At 41.0% G+C, this 19,094-nt stretch overlaps 1 protein-coding gene across 3 annotated transcripts in view; it reads right to left on the reverse strand.

Moving 5' to 3' along the window:
- The window catches only part of LOC147338543 (protein MTSS 2-like), a 78,237-nt gene that overhangs the window by 11,655 nt on the left and 47,488 nt on the right, over positions 1-19,094 (reverse strand). Inside the window, exons 4-13 of one of the 3 annotated variants that reach the window (XM_086301823.1) lie at positions 15,645-15,729; positions 14,729-14,820; positions 13,618-13,692; positions 9,026-9,183; positions 8,321-8,428; positions 8,134-8,231; positions 5,280-5,427; positions 4,889-4,963; positions 1,989-2,144; positions 1,354-1,536 (exon numbers count right to left, since the gene is read on the reverse strand). In XM_086301823.1, the coding sequence (XP_086157949.1) occupies positions 1,354-1,536; positions 1,989-2,144; positions 4,889-4,963; positions 5,280-5,427; positions 8,134-8,231; positions 8,321-8,428; positions 9,026-9,183; positions 13,618-13,692; positions 14,729-14,820; positions 15,645-15,729 (1,178 nt within the window). Of the gene's footprint in view, positions 1-1,353; positions 1,537-1,988; positions 2,145-4,888; positions 4,964-5,279; positions 5,557-8,133; positions 8,232-8,320; positions 8,429-9,025; positions 9,184-13,617; positions 13,693-14,728; positions 14,821-15,644; positions 15,730-19,094 lie in introns of all 3 variants that reach the window. The other 2 variants (XM_086301740.1, XM_086301910.1) reach the window with 2 other exon arrangements.

The following is a 19,094-nucleotide window of genomic DNA, read 5'->3' on the forward strand; positions in this document are numbered from 1 at the left end:
TATGTGAGTGGTGAAGTTAACAAACAAAACCACCGCTATTGGTCTGACACTAACCCACATTGGATGGATCCCTCCAAGACTGTTGGACCAACAAAAGTGATGGTTTAGTGTGGTATATGGGGTACGACGATAGTGGGTCCATTCTTCCATCCATCCATCCATCCATCCATCTTCATCCGCTTTATCCGAGACCGGGTCGCGGGGGCAGCAGCCTAAGCAAAGAGGCCCAGACCTCCCTCTCCCCAGCCACCTCCTCCAGCTTATCCGGGGGAACACCAAGGCGTTCCCAGGCCAGCCGAGAGATATAATCTCTCCAGCGTGTCCTGGGTCTGCCCCGGGGCCTCCTCCTGGTGGGACATGCCTGGAACACCTCACCCAGGAGGCGCCCAGGGGGCATCCTTGTCAGATGCCCGAACCACCTCAGCTGGCTCCTTTCGATGTGGAGCAGCAGCTGCTCTACTCTGAGCCCCTCCCGGATGGCCGAACTTCTCACCCTATCTCTAAGGGAGAGATAGGGTGGGTCCATTCTTCATCAATGGAAACCTCAAGGCCACGGGATATTTGAAGTTGCTACATGATGATGTGTTTCCCTCTTTATGCACTGAAGCTGGCACGTTTCCTGAGTTTTTCCAGCAAGATGGTGCACCACCACATTATGGGTGCCAGGTCCGAGCATTCCTAGATGAACAGTTTCCTGGAAAGTGGATTGGTCGTCGTGGGCCAGTTGAATGGCCCCCAAGGTCTCCCGATCTGACCCGCTTAGACTTTTATTTTTGGGGTCATCTGAAGGCAATTGTCTATGGTGTGAAGATACGAGATGTGCAGCACCTGAAACTACGGATACTGGATGCCTGTGCTGGCATTTCTCCTGTGGCGTTGCTATCAGTGTGTGAAGAGTGGGAGAAGAGGGTTGCATTGACAATCCAACACAATGGGCAGCACATTGAACACATTTTATAAGTGGTCAGAAACTTGTAAATAACTCATGAAAGAATAAAGTTACATTGAAACCAAGGACACCATTGTTGTTCTTGTGACATTACCAATAAGTTTGATGTGTCACATGGCCCTCTTCCTATTGAAAAAACAAAAGTTGTATCCAAGATGGCCGACTTCTAAATGGCCACCATGGTCACCATCTATCTTGAGGAGTTTGCCCCCTCACATATACTAATGTGCCAAAAACAGGACTTTAATATCACCAACCATTCCCATTTTATTACGGTTTTATCCATATAAATGGCCCACCCTGTACTATAGGCCATACTTTATACATATTCATGCATTTGTACAGACGTACACACAAATTGCTATCTTCAGCCCGTGTTTCAGTATCATCAACTTCACTATTACCTTGGCAGCGATGTTAGCTGGCGTCATCCTGGCTCTCTGCCCATCATCAGGATGTGATGGCCCAGCATATCCCTGGGAGCCCGGTGATGCCTCACTCTCCCTCAGCCTATCAAGAGGTTCCCTTCTTCGCTGGACTGCCGCTGCAGCCACAGGCTGCTCATACTGACCTGCTTTGGACCAGTCCTGAAGAGGTGAGCGGAATTAATAAACAGGAAGTAGGTGGTAACATTAGCACACACGACTTGTCCACTATCCAGCAGTTTGATGCCCTTCATCTGAGTGCAGAAAGAGGGGGCCTTTATGGGTACATCAAGGACTGTGTGCAGGTCAGAATGTGTGGAACAGAGGCCTTTTCGAGTGTTAGAGAGCATGTATATGTTGATGACCTTTGACCCTGCTTGGTTTTGGTCAGTTACCAGTTGGCAGACTGTAAAACCAATGAGGCAGATGAAGCCAAATAAAATGCACACAAAGCAAGTGGGGATGAACACTTGCAATGAAGCAGTGCAATGTGGTTATGAATGAGTTAATCAGGTGATAAAAAGTAAAAGAAAATAAATTCTATGCATTAACTTGTTAAACAGAAACAGAAGAAAATGTGCAACTGAAGAAATGGAAGCGAATGGAGAACAAACCTTCCACATAGGAACCTTTGATGTGGGAGAGGAGGAGCTGGATCCAGGGGGGCGGTTATAGGGTGGGGACGCAGGAACAGGAAGAATGACAGAGAGAGGCCGGGTGGAGCCAGAGTGAAAAAGAGCGGGGCGGAAGGTAGCGAAGGACGAGCCAAACTGCGGGACGAGAGACACAGTCATGTCATCAGAGAATGGAAAAGCCACAGACATGAAGCAAGAGTGAGCGGGAGACAGGCAGACAGACATTATATATATATATATATATATAGAGAGAGAGAGAGAGAGAGAGAGAGCCAGCTACTGGGCCACACACGACAACAAAAGCCAAACATGTGTACACACACACACCAAATTCTAAGAAACAGATAGACAATACAGCTGAAACCAAAATGGGCCTCTTGAAACACAATTAGTTACTGCTGCCATGCATCAAAATGACTCTATATGCAAGTTAAGTGTGATTAGAGTGTGACTAAGCCTCTACATCAACAAAGCCTACTTCTAATTTTTAGTCAGATACTGTATGTTTAACACGTTTATGTTGATGTATTTGTAGCAAAAATTCAGATTGATGAATTGTTGCACTTGTGCATCAGGTACCACAGAAGACTTGGGTAGTTCTGCATATTTGTGGGATTTGTACAGTGATCAAGGAAAGGCTTAAAGTAAAGGAGCTCAGGTAGAAATCACAGTAACTCTGCTTTTGTTGCATGTACATGGAGCTGTTGCACCATTTTCCCAAAGGTGCTGGATGTGGATACAGTGAGATGAGCTGATGAAACTGATCTAAAGGGTTTTAGATCAGTTTTAGGGGAGCAGGCAAATTTTAATTGTCTCGTGAGTTTTTAATGGAACGTGTCATGTGTCTAGTGTGTCTGCCTCAGATTCCATGATGATTTAATTAAGAACATCCAGAAATAACCAATACATGCAATGCACAGGAGAGACTGCAAGTCTGCCTCGTGATGCTTATGCTAAATCTTGTCAAGATAACCAGTGAAAGTGGGGCACACGGTCCAGCTTGACAATGTGTATCAGTCAAATTAGAGATGGATCACAGATGGTTGTGAACACGTCAAGGGAAAGAGAAGCAGTATATGCAAGCTGGTACGGAGGACAGATGCTGCTTAAGATCAGAAATGAATATTTATTTTGCCTTGCAAGCATGATTTATATAATGGTGTGCAAACTGGCTAAAGAATGTATAATGGAAGAGGAGGAGACAAGTTCCCAAACATAAATAAAACAAGTCTCTGATTTTGTAGAGCTTTATTTGGGTATGTCTCCATCAATTAAAAGCACAGAAGACCGGCGTTACATGCTCCTATTTTCAGTTGGTAAGCAGGGGAAGATGCAAATGGCTGTAAATCTTAAAGCCAACTTTGCAACTGGCACCAATGTGTAGGTGGTTTATGCTGAGGAAGATACAACTTTGCCCCATGTGCCTATGAAAACAGAGCTCTCCAATGCTAATTGCTGCAATGAACATTTTTTTAAATTGGAGAAAATGCATAAATTCAACCAAACCCTCGTGTCTCAAATACATTTGCCTCACTATTCTCTTGTGAGTAAGTGGGCGGTGTTTGATATGATGTTGCTTAATGGTACCACAAAGCTTTCTCTGCTGGAGAACACATCAAGGCCCCAGAGATTTAATACTGTCAGCTCTACACCAAGTTTGACTTACCATTCAGAAATCAAAGTCTCCTTCTGTTCTCGGAAATCCCTGAAAATCTTATGAACGTCCTGCTACCTTGATGAGTGTAACGTCTCATTTTAAACAGCATGTGTTGTGCGCTACCTTGTAATTCTGTATCAACAATGACTTTATACTACCACAATTATCACAGCTGTTTAAAAAATTGCTCAATCTTATATGAAATTACATTTTGTTGTTCTTGCCTGATGTCTCTGGAAAACACTACAGATAATATAGGTGTGAATCTGACGGGTGTTCAGTGGAAATCTGGTTGATTTGGACAAGATGAGGAAACTTGAAGTAAACTTAAATGAAGCAGAGCTTAATTTTTAATTTCAAGTAATTCATTTATCTTTCCCCCCCCCACCAATCATTAAGCTGTATTTGTAAATATATCCTAAACTGAGAGTTTAACTTAAGAATAAACCAGCACTGTCAGGGAAAACTAATCTCTTGACAGTGATGTCACAGACTGACCACAAGTATGATGTATGATTGTATGATTACTGTGTAAAAATCTTAAAGGACACACATTATGCTAACTAGAATAATTTTGTATGATCCACAGCTCACAATAATTCCTGTTTCTCTTATACTGGGCCTTCATTCCATCCTCCATGTGAAGCAAATCATTATAGCCCCCCTCTCTTTAAGTTGGGCCCCGCTACTGGGACATAGACCCACTATATACTCAATACTACATGTATGCACCATGCATACATAGCGTGAATATGAATAAGTATGAATAAGTATCAAGTGAAACTAACAGAAGAATAGTTATGTCTAACAATCATAACTAAGAATAATTTTTGAGGGTAAAAACAAACAAGAGTCTTTTGACACTATAAAAATCATCTAATTTTTTATTCATTTTTTCGGCTCTTTAATTGGAGCATGCCAGAGAAGGTTTGGGAGCCACTGCTTAAAGCTAATTTTCACACAAGGATGGGTCGTCTGTGTTTACAATGACAGCTGTGCATATTAGTGATATCCTCTCGCTCTGACATGATACAGAGGAGGAAGCTCTCAGAAACAGAGTGTTAGGAAAGTCTGAAGCCTGAGCTTTTGGCTCATAAGGACTACTTGTACACACACTGACCTTTATTTGTTAACTTTTTAGGACCACACTTTTATTGCTTTAATTTTTTTTATGCTGCATTTCAGACTGTCCATGTTATATATTATGAATAAGAATACTTACAGTGGTGGGGGAGCTGCATTCACTGACTGACTGGCATGTTTCTGAGGCCTCTGATGATGCTGAGCTGGATGATTTCTACACCAGGAAAGAAATAAGAGTGACACAAACCGATAAGAGTTTAGACCAAGAACCAAAACACATGTGTGAAACTTAATGTTTTTCATTAGATATCCAGTAATTAAATTCTATTCAAATATTTGTCCTTTGTTATTTTAAAGTTACACTGAAATGTTTAGTTTACCTGCTGGCTGTCCTTAAAATAGAGACCAAAAATTTTGTGTCATTGTCTTTTTCAGGCTGTGCGTGTGTCATTGGAAGCCAGCAATTTAAGCCACAGTAACTCTGAACGGGTCACATAAATAATGTAAATTTGTCCATGAGGCATTTGTACCTGACTAGTGATGTCTGAGGGCATAGGTGAGGGTGGCTTGGAGTAGATGTTGGCATCCTGGGACACGAAGCCCGAATCATGTGAGGAGACACTGCTGAGGCGGTGGGCAGCAATGCCCCCCGGTGGTGGAGGCTGGTGCGGCAGGCTGCTGCGGTAGCGACAGGAGGAGGAGGATGATGAGGTGGGCGAGTGGGGCAAGGAGCCTCCGCCACCAACACCACCACTACCACCTCCCCCTGACGAACGGGAGGCACTACTGTGGGTGCTGTTTACACTGCTGTTGGGGGAGGAAGGTGTAGAGGAGAAGGGAGGGGGCAGAGCGATGGAGGTGTGAGGAATGTGGAGGTGATGATTCCCAGCGTAGAGCGAAGGCAGTATCAGAGAGAGACAGCATGATTAGAGAAGTAATGGTGGAATTCAGAGAGAAGAAGTGGGGTTGGTTGTTGTAGAAAGTGATAGATTGACAATTAAAGGAAGTGTTGGAAGTTCGTATGATGGGTTGAAGGACCAAGAGGAGTTTACAGCAAATCGTTGGTTCATCAGGTCAGTGAAAACCCGCAGTGCGATGCGCAGTAAAGCCACACACCAGGAACAGTTAAAAGTAGAGACCCGCAACAAAATCAGGTAAGCAAAGATCCAGCAGGAGAGAAAGAGGGCAAATCACATGAATGCACACAAACAAGACACAAGTAATAGAAGATAAGTGAAAAAGAGTACACAGAATGGCAGTTATTTTGAGTGGAAAAGTGGGAAAGAAAAGGACAGGAGGGGGTAGACAGAGGGTGTGTAAACTTAGAAGGATCCAGCACACACACATCTATACACACAGTAAACACTGAAGACAAAATGCTGTGAATCCGCTTCACATGCACTGACACTCATACAGTTTGCTTCACAGAACCATAGAAATCAGTTTGTAGTCTTTTGAAAGTATTTAGTTTTTTTATGCATTTGGCTTATAAAAGAGAGGCTGTCATAACTTATCTTAAGGCCAAAGTCCTAGATTCTTTATTATCATTTATTTATAATGCTTTTCTGTCTGAAGGCAGTGCTTCTGCTGAGGATGACCCAATCATCAAAAGCTTGTTGAAGCACCAACTTCATCAGATGTATAAATGACGTCTTGATGTATTCTCAATCATCCAGGAAAGTAAATCTCCAAAAGTTGATTCTGTTCATCTGGACGTAGCGTTTTGTGGGAGAAACGTTTCGTCACTCATCCAAGTGACGTCTTCAGTCTCAGCTGACTGCAGGTTTCCCCAATCTTATAAACAGTACATTTGCATAATGACTGAAACCAGCCCACTGAAGGAACAATGGGCTGTGAGGTCAGTTCCTTAATCTTAATCATGCAAATTCTCATGACCATTGATCAACAACCACTGACTAAAACATCTGAGTGACCTCACTGGAGGATGAACATCTGACTCTCATCATCCACTGGAGCACAAACTGGGTGTCATCAGGACACTACAACACAGAGCGAACACCATCCCCACTGACACAGCAGCCAGGGAGGCAGAAGAACAGCACATCAAGAAGGCCCTGAGTAAATGTGGTTATCCCAGCTGGACTTTTGTCAAAGCTGGAAAGGCACCTAAAGAAAGCTCCAGCCGATCCAGGAGAGAAGGACAACCGCTCCATAAGCGAAAACCTGTAGTGATCCCATATGTGTCAGGAGTATCAGAACAGTTGAGACACTTTTTTTTTTTTTTAACACCGGGTTTCTGTGGCTTTTAAACCCCAAAACACGCTGCGCCAAAAACTGGTCCACCCCAAGGATCGGGTCCCCCGAGTAACATAGTGTACGCTGTTAAGTGCCAGGAGGATTGGCAGGATTTATACATCGGGGAAATCAAACAACCTCTGGCGAAGCAGATGGCACAACACAGAAGAGCTACCTCGTCAGGCTGCAGACTCTGCAGTCTATTTACACCTACAGGCCAGTGGACACTCTTTCAATGATGAGGATGTAACATCCTGGACAGGGAAGAATACTGGTTTGAGCGTGGAGTCAAGGAGGCCATTTAAGTGAAAAGGGAAAGACCGTCTATGAATCGAAGAGGGGGCCTAAGGATACATCTTTCGCCATCTTAGAATGCTGTGATTGCAGCCATTCCCCAACTCTCTGTGAATGGTACTCATGGCCATTGATCAGTGGGCTTTGATCAGTGGTTGTTGATCAATGGTCATGAGAATTTGCATAATTAAGATTAAGGAACTGACCTCCTAGCCCATTGTTCCTTCAGTGGGCTGGTTTCAGTCATTATGCAAATGTACTGTTTATAAGATTGAAACCTGCAGTCAGCTGAGACTGAAGAAGTCACTTGGATGAGTGACAAAACGTTTCTCCCACAAAACGCTACGTCCAGATGAACAGAATCAACTTTTGGAGATGTATAAATGACCTTTCATTTCAACAGACATTTGGATTTAAAGAGAAACATCCTTTTTTCTGATGCCCTTTCAACTACCTGAACAGGCAACCTTTCACTCAGCATTTTCTAATTTGCTGGCTAAGTTTACTTTTTAATATTTTTCAGTCAGTTTTTGGCAGTCATCATGTTTTAATGGCCATGTTAAAGCTATATGTGGTCCAGTTTGATCAGTCCAATAGTTATGCAGAATCACCACAGCCTGATTATGAAGGAACATTTCTGGGGTTAAATGAGTGGCTCTATCACCCATAGACACTTGTTTTTCGGGGACTGCACAGAATGTAATGGCAGACTGACATGTAGACAAAACGACTGACAATCACACTGACATATAAACATCAAGGATGGCTCCTCTTTCTGATACTCAGAACACTGCCTATGTGTGTATGGATAAGAGTGTATTTGTGTGTGAGTACCTGCACATGCTGCTCTTGCGTGAGCCAGAGCTGCTTGGGGATGACGGAGGGGTCTGATAGGACCAGCTGTAATCGGACCCCTTTAGATCTTTAATCACCTGAGAGAACGTGTAGGAGTCAGAGGTTTGTCTTCTATTTGTTTCTGTCTTTGTGTATTCTGGATGTCATGTTTGCGTATGCTTTTCACCTGTTCACTGGCAGGGGGCAGTTTGTGCGGATCAGTTGTCAGCACAGTGAGGTCATCGATGATGGCCTGGAGATGGGTGATCTCGCCCAGCATAGCAATCTCTCCATTCTTAAAACAAGATAGAAAACATTTTTACTTTTTCTTTTACACTAAAGTCCAAAAATTCTCAGTGTACAGTTTCCACAACAACCATAACACAGTTAATTATACTCAAAGCTCTAGTTATTTTTATGTATGATTATTTTTCGTGATATAATTAAACTGTAAATTAGGTACTGTAAGCAAAGCAGTTTAGTTTCTTGTCTTTATAAAGATAATGTGGTTGACGTGTCAGTACGACACAAAGTAACAACTCATTTTACACGTTTTTGCTTTACATTGTTTATTAATTAATGGTTTTCTGCAAGATAAATGTTATACTGATGCTATTCTTTAAAGTGTCTCCCATCAGTACAGCCCAAGGTTGTTCATTTTAGCCTTATAGTTTTGTAGCTAAATACATGTGTTTTTTTTTTTAATGGGGCAATATCAAACAATGGCCTCTGGCATAAGGGTTCAAATACAGTAATTATCAGTGGAGCTGTTCAGTGAACATGCTTCTCTGTACGGCACTTCAAAAGTTACTTTAGACAGTGCTTGCCCTCATCTGTCCATCTTTCCTCCTGCTGTTAAAGTCTATCACATTTCCTCCATATGTGTCCTCACCACAACTGGCTGAAGGAAACCAATGAAGGTGCAGAAGCGACCCCTCTCCTCCACCAGGGCACGGCGCACTGCCTGCTTCTCAGTCTCCTCCATCAGCAGGCACATGTCGGTCACATCCTGCATGGCACTGTCGAGCTGTGGCTGCAGGTCCCCTCGCCCTGGGTGGGAGAAGGCGCAGCAGTGGGTGAGAGATGTTTATCAAACGAGAGAGCAGAGACTGACACAGGAAGGTAGAGGTTTTCATCAGAGGGTGAAAATGAAAAAGGAAAGAAAGATGGAGGTGTGGAAAAGTGTTAATGTAACTAAATGTGGATATCTCTCATAATGCAGGAGTTCATCCAACCGCTAGTACAGATTATAAAATTTTGACCAAGACAAAAAAAGCAGCAACTTGTTTATGTGTTTGTTTTTAAGCTATTTTAGCTCTGTATTTGTTCTAATGTTAATGTGCAGTAGTCAGTTTCCTAACTTTTCGCTAAAAGTTTTGCTAAAAATGTAATGTTATCATATCTGTTGTAACTATACTGCAATACCTTGATAATAAAAGCTTAAATATAAGTGCATATGTAATCTGAAAAAAGATTGCTATCTCTAAAAATACATCAAATGCAGTAAATGGAAAGCAAGACATGAAAATTTCTTTGTAGTTTTACAGCATGTAAGAGCAGAATGAGGAACAAAATGGCAGAGATAACAGACGAGGAGGGGTAGCATGAGAGTCAGACTGAAGCCTGCAGTGTCACTACAAAGCTGATAGTAACAGCTACAAGTCATGCAGGAGTCAAGGAAGAAGTTCAGTTACATCATGCATTGTTAAAAGTGACACTACACGACAGCTAACTACAGACGCTGAGCTCTAATCTGTCACGAGGGGCAAAACTTGTTTAGGAAGCATTGGAGCTAGTTCATGTAGTTTTTAAAAAGGTCATGGTTACAAGTTTCATTAGTTTCAATGGAGAATTAAAAGCTAAACCCCAGTTGACCATTTAGGTGTAATAAATAAACTGTCATGTTGTTGTTGGCTCAGTAGAATGATGCCCATTACAAGCAAGGCTGGATTGCCCACTGGGCACAGTATGTAACTATTCAGGTGATCCGAAAGGTTGAGGTTCAAAATGTGACATTCAATTTGTGGTAAAAAGACTACAAATAATTATGTTTGTGCAGAAAAGTCAGAAGTATATTTTAACCTATAAATTAACATCACTTAACAACATTGCTACCCCACCTCATGAATCACCGGTCACAAAAAAATCTCAATATCAGTTGTTTCAGGCAAATTAAAATTTTCTGACTGAAACCTTCCAACATCAAAATGCATGATCTTCTACAATGACCCTAACACGTCTGCTCTGTAGAAGATAATGAAAGTTTTTTATCATTTTTTCTGTGTTGATTTAAAGCTTTAAATCTTCAAATCTGGTCATGCAGACTTTTGAACATTGTCTGGTTTCTCTGGCACCAAAGGAGGAATAAAATATGGGAAATACAACACAAATACAAACGTCAGTTTTTCCGTTGGCCACTGGGCAAACTGTTTTCTGCACATTTTCTGCACACAGACTAGAATGGAGGACTTAGCTGATTAAAATGAAGAAAACAGACTGAGAGTGATGCAGTTCAGGACACACACAGCACGTGTTTCATGTTTAAACTAGAGTGGCACCAGCCTAAAAGCACCTGTGTTGTAATGGGGCCTCAGATAGAAATTTGGCTTTAAGGCTTTATTATTTCAGCTTGCAATGTGCTTATATGGTGTACTTGACAAAATAATTGTATGCTAATTACATTACCATAAACTCATAACTAATTAATAACAATTTATGCACCGAGAGCGAGTTAAATTAAACAAAAGCCTACAGCTTATTATGGGAGTCCCTGTGGTGGGTTAATCCAGCCCTGATAAGGTTCTCTCTATTCCCCTTAAGTCTGCTTACATGACTATTTCATTATGAAAGACAATTTCCTGATATACCCCCAAAACTTTTCCATGACCTCAAATTTAGTAATAATCACTGCCTGCAGGCAAATGCTGGAAATTTAAAAAGAAAAGGATGTGATGCGGTAGAGCAGCGAGCGGCAGGCTGATACTTACCCTGCATCTCTATAGAAATACCAGAGGGGAGGAGAGACAGAAAGACGTAGCAGTGAGAGGGGGAGACAGAAAAAAAGGAAGCAAAGTAAGGAAAGAGAAAGGAAACAGAGAGAGAGTGACAGGGGCGGGGAGAGCAGAAATAGCAGAACTCATTGTTAGGGTTAGTACAAGGAAGCCATCACAAGACAGCCACAGTGCCAAATGTTAGAGCAAAATAACACAGCTGCAACCAAAAGTTCAATCCAGAAACAATAATATCCTCAAGCATCAGCTGCGATGGGGCTTATCAGACACAGGAACAGACATTGCACAGTTTAACTGTTAATCTAGTCCTGTTAAAGGATAGTTTAGGTTTTCAAAAGTGGAGCTGTCTCATTTTGGAGATGCACCCAGGTATGCAACATTGTGGAAACATTGTGCCAGTGTGGAAGAGATCAGCATCAAAACGTATTTTAGCCACATGAACTCTCATGTCATGTGAACTAGAATGTCTGATGGCTTTAAACATTGCATGGATAGAAGTTCAGACTGAGGACTAAGGAGAAAGGGCAGTGTGACGTCGCGGTATGCTTTTGTACTTTTTTAAAAAACACATTTTGCTGCTGACCCTTGAAAGCAGGACTTTGCTTATCTGTTACACTGGTAACTTTTCAGTTACAGTACATACAGTAGGTGTGTGATAACTTCTACAATAGGTAACGCACTGACTACTGTGAAGCGCCTCATACAACCCCCCCGTCAAAGATATCAGACTATCGTTTTAAGATAATTTCTTATATTACCCTTGTTTTATGTGAGAAAATGACATCTCTAAGCATATAACTTGCATTCAGATTCACAGTCACTGGGTTGCTTTTGAAGGTGTGGACTTCCTAAAGAAATCAGGCTAGAAAAAACTGACATGATCATGACGGGACTTTTTATCAATACAAACGAAATCTTTAGTGAGAAACAAACTGAAAACTAAGATTCATAATTTATATTAAATAGTAGCCTCTCTAATATACATTATTGCTTCACAGGAAACCTCTGAAGACAGGCTGAATTTAAATTCTTCTTCTTTTTTCACTGATTTTGATCATATATGATTTGAAGCAAAAAAAAAACTTACCAATTTAAATGGTGCAAACTTTTTTGAGGTACCAGTATCAACATTATCATTATTATTATTGTTATCACATTACCAACATTCTAAGCGTTTGTTCACAGCAAACCTCTCAATTTTTTATTTTTTTTTGCTTTCCATAGGGGCGCATTTTTCGCCTTACAAATACTGTTTACTCTGTTTCCAACATACTAATGTGCTTACAAGCCATTCTCCCTAAACAGAATTTAAAGATTAAATAGCTGTTTCCTGTAAAATGTTAACTTTTTTCTTTTTCTGTTTCAGTCCATTAGTTGTGTTTGTGCCAGCACAGCACAACAAACACAGCTAGCCTCATCCAACTACTGCAGTAATAAATGCTAATGCAAACCCCACCTAACTAAGTAAAGAGGAATGACATATTAACATATTGACTTGCTTTTCTGTTTAATAATTGTAAAGACAAAAATGATGGACTCTCACAAAGACTGCCCCAGGAAACTAAGTCCAAGAGTTACCTGTGCTTTGGACGACAATTTGTTTTCTTATTTTTCCCATGAGGCAATGCAACTGTAGGCTACGTAAAGGCTACCAGAGTGTGGAATACTACACCAGAGGACCTGACCTCTACAATATGGTAATGTAAACCCACCTGACACAGTCAGGCATGAGTTACTGTGCATATAGAAGGAAAAGCTCCATCATAGCTGTAGGAAAACATTTTGGAAGTTGTCCTCATGATGCAGGCTGAGAGACTGTAATGAGCGTGCAAAGTATTCATCAAAGCAAAATGTGGCTACTTTAAAGATACTTCAAATTGAAAGTGCATTTTGCTTTCCCCCCTCTCTTTCTACATAAATATACATTTAAATTCTGACAAACCCTTGAATGAGTGTTATATACTCATTCAAGGGTATATGTTTTATATAAAATATAAAACAACAATTTCAATAATGATAAATAATTATCTTGAAATATATTTTAGACAACTTGCATGTGTAAATTAATCTGCCTGGCAACTGAACGGAAGCAGCAGCAGAAAGAAACCAACAATTATTGGCTGCTGCCTCACTGGGTAAAGCGATTCAGGACAAATGAGAAAAGATCTGTAATTTTTCAGAACGCCACCAGATGGCAATATAAACTTATAACGACTCAAGTTACTGTTTGGATGATGCTCACGTAGTCTGTTATCAAGAGTGCCAGTCAGATACAAAATGGCTCATTTTTTGTGATTAACTGCAGCCTTACACTTACGATGTTGTGTTTAGATAAATAACAGTAGGAACAATGAACTGGATATCTAAATATATTTACAGCTGCAATACATAAAACACACAAACAGCACTTTACAAGAACTGTCTGAGTGACAACCATGAGCCTGAGCTTGACTGTTAGACAGCTGATCGTTACCTTTACGAGCCTTCTTCTGCAGTTTCATGGTGTCAGATGATTTCTTCTTGATCTCGTGACGTGACCTCTTGTACTCTTGACAGAGAATAAAGAGAGATGTTTTAGAAAAACGAATGCAAAAGCTGCTGAGCAAACTCATACTGTCTTGCATTTCCAATAATAACTCAAATAGAAACAATATTAACTTTCAGGAACCGAAACCACCAAGAGGTCAGCGAAACACTGATTATTATGTTTGGTTTCAGATGTAACCGCTCACGTTTAGACACTGTTGTATACAAAGGTATAGTTTTAGAACCGAATGATGTGGAAGCAAATGTTTAAGTAAGATTACCTGTTTACTGCGGAAACACATATTAACAGGTAAATATCCTGTTTATATTGACAAAGGCTAGTTCTACTCCTGCATATGAACATACAGTTTGGTTTGGAAAAAATTTTCATGGTGTCAGGTTTCAGTCTGATCATAGTCTGAGTAGTATGGTTTATGGAATGAGGAAAAGACAACATGTATTTGGCACAATGATATCCTAACAACACTGGCTTTGTCTTTTTTAAAGCATTTGTAAAGAATGACCAGCGCACAGAGCAGGAAGTGTCCCGGATACGTCAGAAGCCCCAAAACATGCTTTGCCTCAAAGTTTAGGTCAACTATCTGACACCCTGGCAGTGGGACAGATAATGGAACAGATAACTTGATGAGAATACTTCCTCGGCATTTTCAGACATGATTCTTTGGCTGTTTGACAGTTAGGACATCTGCAGGCATTACTTTTCCAGCTGCTGGGGTACAAGCTTACAAGGAGTGACGATGAGCAGGTAAAGAGGAGCGTAGCTCTAAGAAGCTGCAATGTGATCAAGGTAGGCATACACGCCACATGCAGCGCTGCTGAAACCTCATTTTAAAATGGTGTGCAGAGTTTGCTTTTTCTGTTCACTGCTAGCCTGTGCTAGCATAGCAATGGTGCAGCCCAGCTGATCAAACATTTGCCCTTCTGTTAGAGCCGTACATAAGCAGTACACTTAAAGCTACTTCAGCGGTGAGGATATGGGGTTAGAATTTAGTGATGTTGAAGTTGAATGAATAAGCAAATCTGGGATGTCTGTGTACCTTTGGCGTGATCCTTATCCAGCTGGTTGGCTGTCTTTTTCCAGTCCTCAATCTTGTCCTGAAGAGGAGTGATAAGACTCTCCATCAAAGCACTGTGGGAGAGACAAAGAAGTAGATATTTGAATGCAAGTTAGATGCACTGGCAGTATTAGAGACAGTAAGCAGGGATTCATTAAATAGTTCCTAAGTGTGACATTGTGACAAATGACTGGTTTAATGTAAACCTGCAATATTCAGATCTCCACAGAACAGTGCAAAAAGTACAAAACATATTTCTGAAAACATGTTAATGTATACATCACCTCCACCTATTGTTCTACTTCAGAATTTTAGTAACTGGACATTTTCCCACAACATGTCCACACATGCATACACATGTGATACACATGCTCAAATATTAAGATAAATGCATGACTATTACGACATGTGTACATCTTTTATGTAAAGCCACACAAGAGCTTGAAGATAAATCATTCATCAAAAACCCCGTCATTACCACAGTCATAGATCATTATCGCCATTACCATCATCATCAGCGTAATAGCTTTTGCTGTGGAAAAGTCATTAGAAAGTAGAAAAAATGAAGATAAAGGCAAACAATGGTTGAAAGCAGACTCTGGTGAGGTTTCCAGAGCGGTTTGCATTGTGTGCCATAGCTATATTTATTTACAGCCACTTCAATATGGATAGACAGACCAATGTTCCTAATGGAGTCCATATTGCTGTCAAGAAAACCTCACCAAACATGTGCCCCATCATAAAACAAAGTCAGCTTTACTTGGAAATACACACATAGTTGAGCATTTTCTGACTTCTGAAAGATCCTGATGGGCTGCAGTTTAGGATCAGAGGAAAAAGTTACAGAAGGGAACAAATTCCTACTTGAAATAAGGGAGCTTGAAGGATAATTTCTTACTTGGTGAACTGACGAAGTTTGGCCTCAATGCTGCGATGCCTCATGCACATCCTGGTCAGAGCTGATCCGATATCTCTGGTTGCCCCTGGAAAAACAAACCAGGATCTTATTGTGAAGCATAAAATCTCCTAGTAAATTTACCACAAAGACCTCTTTTTTCTGTTCCACAAAAACATAGATCACAAAGCTGTGATCAATATTTACGTTACAGCTCGCTGTGTGCTGTGTAATGTAATGCAGTTAAAAGCGCTGCATCTTTCAAACACACGAACAGCTACACAGACTTTGTATTATTTTACCTCCAGCCAGTGTTTACACAAGACACCGATCTGCCTCGTGTAGACACTACGCGCACACCCCGGCTTCATCCAAATAAAGCAGTGTCTTGTGAGTGTGTGTGTATCCTGTGCAGGGACCCAGTTTCATGAGTAGCTAACCTGCAGCTGTAAACAGCAGTCTATTTTAAGGCAGTAGATCCATGTGGAAAAAGTTGACCTCAGAGTTTAAGTCAATTTAAGTGATGGCAGAGACTGCTAACTTCCAAACAAGGTGCTCAGATCTGTTGCCGCTGCGCTACAGGTGGAAAGCCTGCACAAGAAAAGTGATTAAAGCTTTATTCTCAATGCTTTAAATGCTACGCATTTAAAGACTTTTAAACAGAAGTCAGGCTTATATAGTATACCTTACCTAGAGAGACCATAATCTCTACTGCCAGTGAAATGTATATAGCAGAAAATTCAGATTAAACAGCAACCAAATGGGATTTCCTCCTGTTTATCATACGGGCTTAGGCTGGCTTACAAAGCAATGTGCAGGGGGAGTACAGCAGGAGGAAGGGCATTAATCTAATATGTTCTTTTTAACATTTTCATCCAAAACTGGAATTATAATTTCCAAATAAAAAGGAAATTTTCAACCAATGCACACGTTTACTGGAACTTTACTTCCACTTAGCTTTAATTTCACCATATAAAACACATAATTTTGTAATTGTAGAAATATTCTTCATTTGCACTCTGCCTGTCTGTGTCCTGCATTTGGGTGCTCACCTATGCACACTCCACATGACAAAATGATTGAAATTACTTATTAGTTAAATATATATTAGTTAATATTGTTAAATATTAGTTATTTAACAGCCCTGAACTTTTCTAGACCTTACCTAAAGGAACTGCGTGTCAGGATATGTCTAACAGAGTTGAACTGAACATTCATCAGGACCATGCAGCAGTCTCTCAAAGCGGGCGTGTTCTTATGCAGTGCAGAATTTGTTAGCAAGACACAAAAACGTTGGTACAGCAAACTTTTTGGAGTCAGTTTGATCATGTTTGAACAGACTTGAGCTGCATGCAGATCAACTGTGAAGAGCTTTTAAAAAAACTGAATGCACTCTGAATGCAGTGATGAGTGGCCCGAAGTGAAAACTGGTTTCACTTGATGCCCCAGAGTTTAGCTGGCTCAGTCGATAGTTTATGGTTTGTCAGACTGATGGTCCACTGAATTTGCAGTGAGTAAGTCATGTGTCCTGCCTCCCGCACACTCCATCCAGGCAGCTGTCTCATCTAAATCTGAGTGCTTCTGGTACACTTAAATGAACTCTCTCCTGTTGCTTCCTAGATGTGAGAAATGTGAACTTTGGACAGTCTCCAACCTAATCTCCTGATACCCTCTGAAGTTCATGTGTGAAAACAGCTTAGGGTGATGATGAGGCAGTTAAGCTTTGGGAAGTTGGGTTAGAGTTTTTAAAAAGTGAAATGTATATTTTAAGGAATAAAATTCCTGCTGTTTCCTGCTCAAAGGCAGACATCCACGTCACCACTTCCACCACAGTGGCCTCAGCAGCTTTAAACCTTTGACACACAAACTAGTCTAGAGTACCCCATAATTACCAGGGAGCGTGGAGACCTCCTTTGCAGTCAGTTAAATCTGCATTACCTACTACATTTGATTTCACAAAATCAGTGTTATGTGGGTTCCCTTCTGTTCTAATATGAAACAATGATTTGGTGCTATTCTCGTCTGATCAATCTAATGCCTTGCTCATGAGCAGTACAGTGGTAATTAGTATTGTTCATTTAATTTCCTCACCAGATAGTCAGCAGATTCAAATCAGCAACCCCTTGATTAAAACAACCACAAGGCATATACTCAGATGTATCAGGCATACATCTGAGCATATGCCTTGTGCCTACCACACAACCACACACTCACAAACGCCAAACCACACACATGGACTCTCTCCCTCTCTCTCTCTCTCTCTCTCACACACACACACACACACACACACACACACACACACACACACACACACACACACACACACTGTGTTGTTCACAACCAGAGAGAAGTGCGCCATTCATAATTAGCAAATTCCTCCCTCACGCCTCCTGTTCTACCCGGCAACCATTCATTAAAGCAGCGACACCCACCCCCAAACACACACACATTCATAGACACATACACACATACTAAGAATATAAAAGTGTACAATGTGCACGTTGAGCAGTTATACAACTGAAGGAGTAGTTTGAACTGTGCCTGCCGAGAATGTGATCTTACCCCAGATCAGTGAGTGGATCTCAAGTGAAACTAATGAAGAGTGTCGGTGTGTGATAGTTCGTGTCGAAGGAAAAATGAAGATTTGGGAAAGAAATGAGAGAGGACGAGGTGGAGGAGAGATGAGAGGGAATGAAGACGAAAAGGGTCGCTTTGCACATTTTAATGAGCTCACTGCTGGAGTGAGAACCACGGGACTGGAGTTACAGCCAAGTGTGTGTGTGTGTGTGTTTGATCTCTACATTTATGATGGTGCTCTTCCTGTTTGTCTGTTATTACCAGGCCTCTCAGACTCCATAGGAGATCAACAACTAGACAAAAAACTGTAACTACTCACATCTGGAATCCAGCTACTGTGTCTGTCCACATCCAAGTCAGTTTTCGTTTTCTCCGAAGCCAAATCACCATGTTAACTTGAACCAAAAGAGGAACTAACAAGACTCAAACCACACTGAACATACTTATCTTTTGATTTGCTTCACCGTTTATGAATTGCTGTATGTGAATGAGGATTACATAATTGTACACACACTGTAGGTGTGTTCAGCTGTGATCATTAAAGGCAAAAAGCAAAAAAAAAAAATAATAATAATAATAGTGTATCTATAGTCTGCTTTTAATAATATGTGAACAAGAACAAAAGTTTTTAAGGAAAAAGCCACAGCCCATGAAATTTTTTTTTACTTTACAGCCTGAGAATATATTTTTCAGAATTACAGTTTTTTTATGTTTGTTATTTTCACATAATTGGAGTGCACCAGTTTTCAGAGATAACCCCCCCCCCTCTCTGTATGTCTGTCCTGCAGCGGGGTGGGACCGCCTCCTGGGACATGCGACCTTACTTGTTTTCCTTCATGTTCCCTTCAGTCACTCTCCCTTTCCTGCTTTTGATAT

Source organism: Aulonocara sp. 'chitande type north' Nkhata Bay, linkage group LG1, assembly GCF_057382095.1.
Source record: "Aulonocara sp. 'chitande type north' Nkhata Bay isolate Kocher_YH1m ecotype deep benthic linkage group LG1, A_spYH_male_GT1.1, whole genome shotgun sequence".
NCBI lineage: Eukaryota > Metazoa > Chordata > Actinopteri > Cichliformes > Cichlidae > Aulonocara > Aulonocara sp. 'chitande type north' Nkhata Bay.